The 14,777-nt window shown below is 35.6% G+C and overlaps 1 protein-coding gene across 1 annotated transcript in view; it reads left to right on the forward strand.

The window, feature by feature from the left end:
• Positions 1-14,478, forward strand: part of LOC126964436 (uncharacterized) — a 73,703-nt gene extending 59,225 nt beyond the window's left edge. Inside the window, exons 3-6 of the mRNA XM_050807543.1 lie at positions 8,185-8,238; positions 9,349-9,528; positions 10,487-10,678; positions 11,084-14,478. Coding sequence (XP_050663500.1) covers positions 8,185-8,238; positions 9,349-9,528; positions 10,487-10,678; positions 11,084-13,140 — 2,483 coding nt within the window. The 3' untranslated portion in view covers positions 13,141-14,478. The remainder of the gene's footprint in view (positions 1-8,184; positions 8,239-9,348; positions 9,529-10,486; positions 10,679-11,083) is intronic.
• Positions 14,479-14,777: the final 299 nt, after the last annotated feature.

Consider the following 14,777-nt stretch of genomic DNA (forward strand, 5'->3'; position numbering starts at 1 on the left):
TACCGATATAAGTAGTTACAAAATATGCAAATAATTAAAACAAAATATGATACCAGTGGGAGGCTCCTTTGGACAGGATGCCAACTAGATTATGAGTACCACAACGGCGCCTATTTCTGCCGTGAAGCAGTAATGTGCAAGTATTATTGTGTTACGATCTGAAGGGCGCCGTAGTTAGTGAAATTACTGATCAAACGAGACTTAACATCTTATGTCTCAAGGTGACGAGCGCGATAGTAGTGCCGCTCAGAATGTTTCGGTTTTTCAAGAAGAATCCTGAGCGGCACTGCGTTGTAATGTGCAAGGCGTATCATTTATCATCAGCTGAACGCCCTGCTCGTCTCATCCCTTATTCTAAAAAAAAACCTATGGGCCGCGAGTAACAATTATCTAAAATGTTCTGCGTATGAGTTGCCTTTTGCTTTTCAACAACAACAAAATCATAATTGACCGTGGATTAATTACCACACTGACATAGAGTATTTACGTAAATGGAGCACGCGACAGCCTCGCCCTTGCTCGGGTTGAACTCTACGCGGTAACAAGTTCACGTATACAGTTTCATTGTTTACTTCAAACAAGTCAGACTGACTACTTAAAGTATATATAATATGTGTTGACGATATCTATATTATATAGTAGTATCTATGCTTCATCTATATAAATGAAAGATGTAATGTTTGTGTGGTTGTAGGGGGTAATGCGTAATCGCTGGATCTACTGAACCGATTTTGAAAATTTGCTTACCAATAGAAAGCCATATTTGTGAGTGTCGTAGGCTATCTATTAACCCGTAAAATGAGACTTTTTCGTGGTGGGATTTGCAAAGTCTAAAAAAACACAGTGGATTAAAAACATTTCTTACGAATGCTGCCTTAAAGATGATGGTAGTGTCTTGAAAAACCCTTAAATTCTGAGCGGCACTACAATTGCGCTCGTCACCTTGAGACATAAGTTGTTAAGACTCATTTGCCCAGTAATTTCACTAGCTACGGTGCCCTTCAGAAACACAATAATGCTTACACATTACTGCTTCACGGCAGAAAGAGGCGCTGTTGTGGTGCCCATAATCTAGCCGGCATCTTATGCAAAGGAGCCTTCTACAGGTTGTATTCGAACATAATACATAAGCGTAAAAAGCGAATCTATTGTTATTGTAACCGAATTTGATTTTCAATTCGTAAACAGTGAGCCATGCTTGGAAATCACTCCTTAGTATTTTGAATATTCAACTGGCTAACACTGACAACTCAAAATTTGTCACGTATAGAGCTGTCGGGCCGTCTTTACGCCAGTATATTCTAGCCGCCTTCTTAAAACCGCATTCTTCATAATAAAAAGCTTATCGATCGACGGTATAAACCTATATGAGTTAAAACGTGTTTAAAGCCTATCGAACGTTCTATATAATTCCTTATTAATAATCGTTTGATAAACCTCCGATAACTAATACGTCTCTATAGTACGAAATGTTGCCATTTCGTACAAAAAAATATGATTTTAATTGATTTTGCGAGGAACTGTCTAAGGAAACAGACATCTTTTCAATGTCAATGGCTTGTTAGTTGTCAAAAGTTGATGTCAAAGTTTTTGTATACATTAACGATGTTTGTTGAAGGTGTCGGAAAAAAATAAGCCGTCTGGGAGCTTTAAATAAAAACACAAAATAATGTATAGTGGAATTATGTATCTTATATAGCCGCTACACTGTACAGAAAAGTCCGCGATCGCACATGTCTATCTCTTAAGGATAACATACCAAATCCATTTTTAACCGACTTCAAAAAGGAGGAGGTTATCAATTCGATCGATATTTTTTATATGTATTATTCTGAGATTTATGATCCGAATTACGTTTAAAAAAACCGACTTCAAAAACTGAAAAGTATCAAATAACTAATAATTTAATTTAATACACATTACCTTTAATACTAATAAAATATTATTAATTGTATGTGCTACATATTGATAGCTTTGAAGTCGGTACCTACACTCGCCACGCGTGACTTTGAGCGGGATAGCTTCGTCTAGAACAAAACAACCCAAGCGGACAGACACGCGAGACAACCTTAATAATTACAGTAAGTAAGCTGTTTATAATATTAAGTTTTATTTTGTTTAGAGCTTGGCACCGACTTAAAATCTATCAATAGGTAGCAAGCACTGTATATAAATAATAGCATTTTATTAATATTAAAGGTAAAGGTGTATTAAATAAAATTTTGAGTTATTTGATACTTTTCAGTTTTTGAAGTCGGTTTCTTTAAACGTAGTTTTTTTTAAACTAAAAAAAAAACTGGCAATTAAGAGTGGTAATGTAAAAGTTACACCGATAAGATATTAATCCTAACCGTTATGATATTACATAATATTATAAAATCGTTAAATTTTTAACTCTATCTTTGTAGACACATTTCCGATGGCCTTAGACTACATTGTTCCCGAATACTTAGGTACATCATATTTTTTATTTACCGAACAGCGTCTTTCGGGTCAGATTCCTGCCACCGAATTCCACCTTTGCACGACACGCCACAAATTAGGATATCATCCCCACCATCTGGATGTGTGGCGGTCCTCCACAGTGCGAGGAGGTTTCTTCCTCGTACTACAACGCTGTGGAATGAGCTTCCTTGTGCGGTGTTTCCGGGACGATACGACATGAGTACCTTCAAAAAAAGCGCGTACACCTTTCTCTTGTGATTCCTCTGGTGTTGCAAGAGAATGTGGGCGGCGTTGATCACTTAACACCAGGTGACCCGTACGCCCGTTGTCCTCCTATTCCATAAAAAAAAAGATAGTGATGAAGATATGAACTGTCGAATAGGAGACAGCTGATCGATGTCGACAATGTTTTTACTAAAATTTATTGAAGTAGGCGTTACTTTGCAGAAATCCATAATTATCCAAATGTTTTAAGTTTTTTTAGTGTTATTTCCGCCAATATTTGTCTTTAAACAATTCGATACGTGTTGCGCCTAAATTTGGCACGAGTCAGACTTTGGCGAGTCAACATGTCCTGAGGATGCCTCGTGTAGAGGAGAAACACGTGTCAAATTATTTAAAGACAAATATTGGCGGAATTAACACTAAAAAAAACTTAAAACATTTGGATAATTATGGATTTCTGCAAAGTAACGCCTACTTCAATAAATTTTAGTAAAAACATTGTCGACATCGATCAGCTATCTCGTATTCGACAGTTCATATCTTCATCACTATCTTTTTTTTTATGGAATAGTAGGACAAACGAGCGTACGGGTCACCTGGTGTTAAGTGATCAACGCCGCCCACATTGTTTTCACTGTCGAAGGCTTAAAATCGGAAGGGGCCCAATACTATATAAGTGTAAGAGAAGTTTAATTGAAGTGATAATGAGCGTTATAGCTCGAATATGAGATTATGAATACCATTTTTTAACAAGCGTCTAGTAGCGATATTTTAAACCTCCGATAAGTCTAGTAATATAAAGACAGTATTCTTCCAAGATGGGTGTCATCTTCGTATCGCGGGCGAGGTCAGCTGTCGCTGCGAGACCGGGCGGCGACCGCGAACACGATACACTATCTGATACCAGGAAGTGACTCAACCATCACCTTGATATGGGTTTTTGTTTGTTTTATACTATGAATTATGCATGTGCGTAATTATACTTAACTGTTATCAAATACTTAATATATCGCGGCTGTAAAGTAATAAAAAGGAAGAAAAGTGTGAGTACGGATTCTATTATTAGTAAAAGCTCTTTATTCGCGGGGTATATGTTCCGTAAATATGCCGCGAATACAGAAACCGTGAATACGGAATGGTAATTTTTATGGGATTATAGGGGATACGTTCCTAGGTGACAAAATAAAAAACAAACATATAGTAAAACAATTTAATTGAAGCTTTTGACCATGCTTATTAATTATTATCTTCAGGCTTAGACCACGGTTTAAAGAATTTTGTAATTTTTTCTTGCTTGGCAGTTTTTAAAAGGTGCTTCGTTTCAAACTGATATTCAGCACTGGCATTAGCAATTTGTCTTTGTTCTTCACTAAGATTTTTCAAAATTAAATGTCACATTTCCGGTGCTTTTTGAAGCGTCTTCTTGTATGGGCTGTGAATTTAACGTTTCCTCCAAGTCGATTTCAGTCAAATCTTCATCTTGCGATTCAAGCAACTCCTGAATGTCACTTGATTCTATCTGTTCGTACTCATCTCGTCCTATTCTATTAGCAATTTGGGCTATGTTGGAATTCTTTTTATTAATATGTACCGATTACATCCGCGAATAAAGAAATCTTTAGCCGCGAATATAGGACTTGGGTCACGATTTTTTAATCAGCGAATGAAGGAAGCGTGAATAAGGAGCTTTTACTGTATTCAGTTATATTGTTGAACGAGGGCAGCGCATGAAGGATAATGGTGGGGATCTTTGGGGGAGGTCTTTGTCCCGCTGTGGACATCTTTCGTCTACAATGATGATTATAATGATGAAGCTGTTTTTTGCTGTAAATGTGATCTAAAACGTTTTTATTTAAACGACTATTATCTAAACGTAACAAATACTAGCATCATATTTAAAAATATTTTAATACATAATATATGTAATTGTGTGTGTGTGGTGTGCTGTGCTGTGATATAGTGATTTTACATTTTATTTAACTTAATGCTTTATTTAGTAGTATTATTGTCTTTTTTACAATTTCATCTTATTTTCTACATTTATATATGTATAACATATTTATAAAAAACAATATTACAAATATAAATATAAAAAATAGAGTCTCGCCGGCGTTGGTTCACGACAATTCCGCCGGTGGTTAGGGCGACAGACTGAGGAACTTCCGCACGATGCGTGCCGTTCCCAAAACAGCTGCTTTCAGTAACTGACCCTTTATCCAGTTATTAAATGAGAGCCTCTTGAGATGATGGTCGAGGCTCTTTGCTATAAGACCGTTAACGGAAACGACTATTGGGACAATTATTGTTGAATCAACATCCCACATGTCAGTAACCTCGTGTGCTAAGTCTAGGTACTTCGACAATTTGTAGTAATTTTTCTTTGTGGCAATTTTTAATAGTATTATTGTTATTAATTCCAATGCTATACCATATCTATGTGTATAAATATAACACACACACGTATAATTACGTCACCCACTTTTACGTTCGCGCTAATCAGTGCGTGAACGGAACGTAGGTATTCAGTATTCCTGACACCACGTTATATAACAGTCGGTAACCATTTGTACATGCCAAATAAAGACTAACACAACATTGACACAAGGAACTAAAATAAAAGCAGCCAAGTAGGAGTCTGACTCGCCCATGAAGGGTTCCGTAGCAACAAGTAACATAATACTAAAGTTCTTGTAGTTTTTATAATATTGACACACTTTTTATACAAATTATCTTGCCCCAAATTAAGCATATATAGCCTGTGTTATGGGTTGCAATATACTTACTTAAACATACATAAATACATTTAAACATCCATGACTCGGAAACAAACATCAATATTCATCATATAAATGCTTGCACCTACCGGGATCGAACCCGGGACCTCTAGCTTAGTAGGTAGGATCGCTAACCACTCGATTATACAGGTCGTCAGGGTATCGTCGTGTAGTTCGTTGCAACTTTGATCGATGATTTAATAATAGTGTATTTTTTTTAATTAAGTTATTGATAATACCATTTATGACGTGTAAAAAAAAACTACTACAAGACCTATCCATAAATACCGATACGTATGTTGATGAAAAAAAAAATTTTGAGTTTCAGTTCTAAGTATGGGCAAACCCCAAAATTTATTGTTTTTTCCTATTTTTCTGTACAAATCTTAATGCGACTTACAGAATACATCTACTTACCAAGTTTCATACGGACGGACAAGTCATGGCAAATCTATAAGGGTTCCAAATTTTGCTACGGGACTCTAATAAAATGTAGAAAGTGCAGTTTTCAAGGATCTTTCGGGCAACTTAACTGTAGAGACAGTTTCCTTGCGCGGGGTTTCCAGGATGATATGGGTATAATCATTCCTCCTGTTCATGCCAATGCTCCTGTGATTCCTGTGTAGATGAGAATGTGGGTGGCGTGATAACTTAAAACTCACCTATTCGTACACTCATTTATCCTCAATTTCCATAAAAAATAGAACTTTATAAATATTAGTAAAAGATACAGTATCCAAAAGATCTAAATAAACTACTAAAGTAAATTTTGAGATTAACAGCCTTGTGGTTTGAAGCTGAAGGTTTATTTTGTACTGCACAGAAATTCGACTTAAGTTTTTGCAGAACTGACTGGGCAATTACAGACAATTTGTTGAGTTGTTTGGATGTCTGACTCATATTGAACAGGACGCTGCTAGTTGTAATAATACCTTGTCTAGAGTAAGCAGTTATTCTGGATGCTACAATAGTTATTTATGCAAGTGTTGTGTAATAAGGGGTATTAAAACACGATTGTGGATTTATCACACGAGGCGAAGCCGAGTGTGATAATAGTATCACATGAGTGTTTTAATACCTAATTATCAACAGTTGCATACAAGACTTTATCTACACCCAGAATATGAATCCTCTAAAAGATTCTGGAACAGTTAGCTTACTGCTAACATTAAAACACCCGTCCTAGTAGTAACCTAATATCATTCGTTACTGATTATATACAAATAAAATAAGTATTAATGAAACAATTATTTATTTTAGTAGTAATTTACATTTTGTATAGTGCAATAATTAAAATTCACTCGAATATAATGTTCTTTTGCAGCGTTTAAAATGAATCGCTCAATCGTAAACAAAACAATAAAAAAATCGAAGAAAAATGGCGGGGATTCGAATAACCTACTTTTTTTTATGGGTACCACAACGGCGCCTATTTCTGCCGTGAAGTAGTAATGTGTAACCATTATTAAATTTCGGACTGAAGGGCGCCGTGAAATTACTGGGCAAATGAGACTTAACATTTTTATGTCTCTAGGTGACGAGAGCAATTATAGTGGCGCTCAGGAATTTTGGGGTTTTCAAGAATCTTGAGCGGCACTGCACCGTAATGGGTATGGCGTACCAATTACCATTGAACGTCCTGCTCGTCTCGTTACTTATTATTATTAAAAAAAGTACCTCGCTAAGCGTGTGTTTTTTTTATGGAATAGGAGGACAAACGAGCGTACGGGTCACCTGTTGTTAAGTGATCACCGCCGCCCACAATCTCTTGCAACACCAGAGGAATCACAGGAGCGTTGCCGGCCGGGTTGTAGAATGCCAGACGTAGGGTTGCCAACCGTACTCGTCATCTTCACCACCTTGAGACGTCGTCGTCACTTTGAGACAAAAAATGTACCTACTTAATATTTTATGTTTCAAGGTGACGAGCGCAATTGTAGTGACGCCTAGAATTTTTGGGATTTTTCAAGAATCTTGAGCGGCACTGCATTGTAATGGACAGGTCGTATCAATTACCATCAGCTGAACGTCCTGCTCGTGTCGTCCCTTATTTTATAAAAAACAACAAGGGCCACCGGCGGACTGGAGGGGAGCAAAAGTGGCATTTTTTTCGGGAGGAATAATCGCGTCTCGCACAATATTTCAGATTTCCAAACAAAAACAATAGTCTATCACTACAACACTACTCACACATAACAATTATAACAGTACACTTACAATTTCACACATTCATAGATACATTCTGTGTCATAACAGTGTAATGAAGCTACCCAACTACATTAACAAGGTGTGGATGGCTGTGTCAACTGTCGATACTAATTATCGATATATTCGGTAGTCGGTTTGGGGATTTGGTTTAAATATTAATATAGAGGTGGGTATTAAAAACAAGATAGGATTTATTTCGTTAAGGTCCAATTAGGACTGTCTTCAAATTACGTAATTTTTATTTTTATATTGACACACTTTTACCCAAATTATCTTGCCCCAAACTAGGCATAGCCTGACCTATGGGCACAAGGCAATGATATATTGATATATTTAATACAATATACTTACTTAAACATACATAAATACATATAAACATCCATGACTCGGAAACAAACATCCATATTCATCATATAAATGATTGCACCTACCGGGATTCGAACCCGGGACCTCTAGCTCAGTAGGCAGGGTCACTAACCACTGGGCTATATTATTTGTATGGAATTTAATATTGAGTCTCTTTTTGTTTCAGGTCCACTGGGGCCATTGCCGAACGTAACGAGTGTGGATTTGGGTCTAAAAGAAAGTAAGTTTAAAGTTATTACTGATATTTTGGAAGTATACTTTACTTTCACGTGATAAGGGGAAGATTAAGCAGATCTACCGTTGGCAGTGAGTCAAGTGGCTTTGTACGAAAAAAAGTACAATGGATTACGTTCTGGTTTTCAACACAGGATTTGCCATACACATAGCTCCTTGTAATAATAGTAAAATGTTTAAATAAAACACTTTCAAAGGATGAAACGCGTATAATTGTAACTGTTTTTTTACATTAGATTTATGTCTGTCTGATTGTTTTCAGTCCCCGTGAAAATGAGGTCTGGAAAGGTAAAGAAAACGTCGGGTTAACTAAAATAAAAATGTAACTTTTACGCAAAAATCTAATGTAAAAATACAGTTACAATTACACGCGTTTTAATCCTTTAAAAGTGTTTTATTTAAATGTGTCACACTCGAGATAATCAAAGAAAATACAATAGTAAAATAATTAATAATTGTGTTCGATATTTGAATCGTAATTAAAAGATAATTAATCTGCCTTGATGAACATATCACTTCTCTTCTGTAGTTTACACTGTATTTTATATAGGAAACAAGCACATGCCTGCCAATAACAGTGACCATATTATATGATTCATAACGCATCATAAAACCATCTAAGGCGTAGCGTAATACGATACAACGATCGCATCATATTCTTCAAATCGCAACACGTCAGTAGACATGTACTACTATTTATTGGAAGAAAGAGATCAAGTGGCAGTTTCTACCCGAACGAAGACTGACATACAGTTAGTTCTGCTGTTATTAAATTTATTAAGTCTCCTTATTGCTACGAAATACGAATAAATAAATTCACTATTACAAAAGTCTAAATAAAATGGCGATTATGACATTTCCATAAGACCTAATTACTTACAGGACGACTGTCGCATATATATACTTACGTTACATTGCTGCGTTCGCTTGCAACGTTCCGGACACTGACGGACTTGTGCAGCAATAGTGGCGAAATGGCGACAGTATGAATATGAAGAATCTCATAATGTAAAAAAGTTTGGAAAATTAAAAGTGTTTATGCTAAGTGCTCATGTTGCACGTGATTTTTTTAGAGTAATTAATAAACAACTTTCAGATAGCTGTGCTCTGGGTGATGTGGTGTACATGTCTGGGGACGAGTTTCCAGGAGCGAGTGCATGCGAGAAGTGCAAGTGTTCTGGTGGCAATGTGGCGTGTGAGAAGCAGATCTGTGAGCCCAGGCCTGGCTGCAAGGCAGTCCACCGACCAGACCACTGCTGCCCTACATACCAATGCGGTGGGTTCACAAATAAAATATTATAAAACGAATAAAGAGAACTATTGACACTTGCCAATAATATTCTTTAGGCGCTTAAGAGGAAAACAAAGCTGAGGTCTTAGATTAAGAATTGGTCTCAGCTGCGTTCCAACTAGATACCGCACTATCTAAGAACAATAGATTCTATTAGATGCTTGTGTGCGTGGCATCTTGACACTCAATGGCATCTTTCAAATTTTGTAACATACGCTTCGTGTTATTTTACATTGAAATTAATAAAATACAAAATACTTACTGGTGTTATGTGATCCCAGTGTATTTCTTATTTCTTGTAGTATTATTTTTAAAAAGTTTTACTTCGCAACCCGGCATTTAAGTTTCAATTATTACCAAAGCTTAACAGAACAAATGGCATGTCAACGTCACACATTGTTCGAGACTAGCTCGAGTACGCCCACTTGGGAGTAGTATTTAGTTGCCGCACTTCACGACTACGATTGCGTTATCTTACGTTAGCAGCGGAGACCAATCTTAAATCTAAGATTGAAATGTTATGTTACGAGTACTTTTGTGTGTGTTGACTTGGTAGTAAGTGACCACTGTCGGCAAGAACTTAACAAAAACAACCAGTTTGTTGATTTTTAATATATTTTACATTTTTATTATATAGCGTATGTAATTGAGATTGCAATAGTCTGTGACGTGTGTTATGTTTCCGTTGTAAACGATTTGTACAACGTAATAGACAACAACGTCCCATATTTGAATATTAACTGAATTCACACCAAATCACTAAGTAAATATATGAAGACAATATAATCATGTTATGATAACTAACGACTTAATTAGTAATGCAAAATCGGTTTGCTCTATTAGTAATATGACCCAGATTCTAAATTTCGTTAATGCCATGCATATGTTTTGAATATTTGTTATTTAGTTTCATGTTTTTCATAGAGATTATAATGTATTTCAGAGTGCGAGCAAGAAGGTCGAGTATACGGTAATGGGGAGAAGCTAATAGACCCCCAGGATCCTTGCCGGGTCTGCTACTGTCAGGGCGGGGAAGTAGTCTGCAGACGTATTGCATGCTTTGTGCGTGACGATTGTCAGCCCCGACTTGTTGCAGGCCGTTGCTGTCCGGAATATGACAACTGTCCATTACGAGGTATGCGTTCAATTAAAAAACAATGTCAATAGAGGGCAAACAAATCAAGTAATCGCTAAGTGTACGCAGGCGATTACTAAGAGATGTCAAAATGTTATAACTGATATTAAAGCACTAATGTTTGATTATTTATGTTTGGGTTCTCCTTAAAAAAAATAACGCCTGAATTCGCCCGATAACACCCTACTAAGGTATTTACAAAATTGTTCTGTGATGCCAATGACATTAGAACGTCATTGTGTGATGCTATCTAAAATTTATGTTCTAACATCACCTGATTAACTGAAAATAAAAATAAAACTAAAAGAGAAAAAGTTAAAACTGATCGTATAAAGCTAAGCAGTAAAACTAATAGTATAAATAGAGTAGGTTTAATACTGATATTATGCTTATTTTGTATTTCAGGAGTAACGACGCTTCAAGGTATAACTACACCAACATACACTACTACAACTACTGAAATTAGCATGAGTCTTGTACCAGTTGCAGAGCCAGCTAAACCAGAAATTACAATCAAAGAAATTACACCAGTCTCAGAAATCCCATTTAAAACTGACGTCAAAGTAAAAGAAATCATACCGTCATCCATGGATATGTCTGAATATACGTCATCCAAGTCCCAAGTTATTCCACGCGAAGCTGCAGTGGATGGTAGTTCGACATTCAATGATTTACCAAAGCATGAAACTCCTCTCACGGAAGTCTCATTAGACACCAAGTTATCTACAGAAAGTTTTGATTTTAAGGATAGCAATAACACATCACCTGCGAAAATTAATTTATCAACTCAAGATTTAAGTGATAGTGCATTGATTCCTTCTAAAATACCAACTATGGCTATATTCTTGGGTTCACCGGCTGAACCGGCAATTTTAAATCCCCAAACAACTAAGTCTCCAATAATTGAAGAGGAAGACCCTTCTTTGTTTGATCACAATCCAGCTTTTCCACCCATACCCGATGATCTCTCTGTTATTGGCAATCACGAAGATGAAATTTTACCAGAACTAAATGTAGAAAATGAACATACATATGTACATGCTACTAGCGTAGCATCACATCATAAGATATCAACAGAATCCCCAATAATTATAGAATCGACTAGTGCGGGCTTGTTGGTTTCAAGTGAATTATTTAATTCCGATAATTCGTCTGAAGGCGCTTTTAAGACCACTACGACAAATACCGATTTTTCGGATTCAACCACTTTGAAAGAAAATTCAATGTTAAATTTAAGGTCAGTTTTACCAACTGAAATCTTAAATTTGCCATCTTTAATACCAGATGACGACTCAACTATTGAAAACGACGGCACGACTGAAGTGCAAGTTACAAATACTTATGTGGATACTATAATTACAACCACACACCAAACTGCAATCCAATTAAGTGATATGATTACGAAAAATCCCATTAATCTTAATATTGGTGAAGTTTCAGCAACGACAGATAGAATATCACTGTCATCAGAAAATACTTTCTCTACGATTGCAAGAAATCGGATGGCAACAAATATAGAAATAACATCAGAAAAGCATCCGAGTTCATTATTAATAGAAACAAGTGATCAAAATCCTCATGATGTAGTTGAAAAGATTTTAGATGAAACCTTCACATCGTCTACTTCTGACCCTTATAAAGCGGAGCAGACTTCTGAAACAGTTACACAATCCAAAGCTTTGCCTGAACCTAATATTTCCCTGGAAAATGTGGAAACAACTGAGTTTATTATCTCGCCTTATGGATCACAAGAAAGTGTGACTGATAATGTTGAGTTAATTAAAATGATACCTGACACCGAAAAAAAATCTCCTTTACTAGATACCCCTAAAAGCAGAAAAGATGATTTACTAATTAATGATCTAATTAAATTAGTAGGTGATGTAGCATCTATCAGTAACCGCACTGATGCCACAGAAAGTGAACATGGATCTATTCCTACAACTATTTCTGATTCAGAAGAGCTAATTCCAGTTAATGCTGGTTATAAAAGTAAGAATAACAATAATTGGAATTTAAACTCGATAACTGAAGTACCATTTAAGACAAAGACCTCTCAAAATAAACAAAAAATTATTGAGATAGAAGACGATGGTGTGGATGGCATTACCGATTTTCCCCCTCCACATGACAAAATCGAGCCCACAACCAAAGAGCCGATTATTGACAATGTTTCTGATCCTCAAAACAAGACAAAAAGTAAAGACAGGAAAGACTTTGAAATTATAACTAAATCTTACGTTCCAACTATAAATAGAAAACCCACAAAAGTTGTTATGGAAAAGAGCGATGATAAGATATCTTCTGAAGTAACTACCGGAATCCAAGACAATCCTTCTTCCACGCCTGGAATGGATGATCCTATTACATCACTGTCTGAATTCACAACACAAGATGGTTTCTCATCAACGGAAGTAGTCACGGAAGTAGGGTCACTAGAAAATTTAGGCATCATTGAGTGATCTGGGGATTATCGTGTTGTAATCTCATCCAGCATTTTTAACGCAGTGTCGTTGTTGAAACTATAAGTATTGTAGAGACTATTAGTGTTAGTATAATCTCTGTCAAATTAATTAATTATATTGTTAATTGTTGAGCCAATTTAGAGCGGTCGTGCTATATTTATGTTTACATATTATAAATAAGCGCTAAAAAGATGGCTGAATTTGTAATTCATTAAGTTGGATAAGTAATTTATAAAACTGCTTGGAAAACAGACGAGCTAGATATAGCTTTTCGTATCTCGCGTCCATTAGTTATGACAGAGAAGCTTTTGGTATTAGATTAAGTTATTTATTCTAGAAACAGCAGTAGAATGATATAATGTAAGATCCGACCATAGTTTCTGTGGATAAAAAGACATATTACACTATACAAATGACATTACTTTTGACAAATGAATATACGATACTTCTACATACTTTCATGTTCATATATTGTACATGAAGTATTTGGAAAATAAATGTTATGTGTGTCTGTCTGTTTATTTTTGAAATTGTAAAGTTCATTATGGCAAAGCCCAGTTCCACAGATATTTTGGTCACGCTGTGAGCAACCAAGCTAGTCATCAAGTGACAGGGACGACCACTCGTTCAATATCACCACGTTGCCATTCCGCAAGCTGAGCGTCTTCGATCATTCCATTAGAATTAGTTCCTCTAGTGAATAATGAACAAACTTAGCCAATATTTAGTGACCAAAACGCCCAAATGAATGAAAATTAGGTACAAAAAATGTAATTTAGAACGTAATTCTTATGATATTATATATCTATATTAGAGCGTAATGTGAAAGCACATTATATTTACTTATTGCACGATATTCATGTTATATGTCGCTTTTAAGTAACGCTCAATGTTAGTTTAAATTTTATGAACGTAATAATATTCTGAATTCAATTTCCTGATTAATTTATTGAAGTTAAGGAATAGGATAGAGACCACCCATGTCTGTTCATTTATACAGTGTAAAGCATATATTTCTTGAATGTTTACAAGTTTGAAATTCTCATCAAATTAACACTTAATTCACGTTATCTTTCAATTTTAAATAAAGTAGCTGTAACATCTTCTTTCTGCGTTCTCCATTTTTACCGTACGATAACTCTTTGGTATTGTAAAACAATTTTAGTTGGTATAAGATATTATATTTGGTTCGCTAATGGCTAGGCGGTCTCGAATGCCACTTTTTGCTCCGGAAGACCGCGTCTTTTCCCGAGCAAAAAGCGCACATGTTTGTAACAGTATATATTTAATGATTTTAATTGTTTTTTTTTTACAAATAAAACAAATTAGACTGAATTTATGTGTTTTACTTTTGCTTCTACTGTATAATATAAATTCTTCTCGTACCCATCGTCAAATCTTTTAACTAGGCGGTAACTCTCAATTGGGTAGTATCAGAATAAGTAAAAAAATATTTATAAATAATATAAATAGTAAAATTTTTGCGTAACTTAAAAAAACATGTTATAACCAAAATATTATGTTTATTGCTTTTCAAAATACTGTCCTTTACATTTTAAACATTTTTTCATGCGATCGAACAATTTTTTAAAACAGGAGGACCACAGATCTGAAGGTATGTTTTCTACGTGCTG

Source organism: Leptidea sinapis, chromosome 1 (assembly GCF_905404315.1).
Source record: "Leptidea sinapis chromosome 1, ilLepSina1.1, whole genome shotgun sequence".
Lineage (NCBI taxonomy): Eukaryota > Metazoa > Arthropoda > Insecta > Lepidoptera > Pieridae > Leptidea > Leptidea sinapis.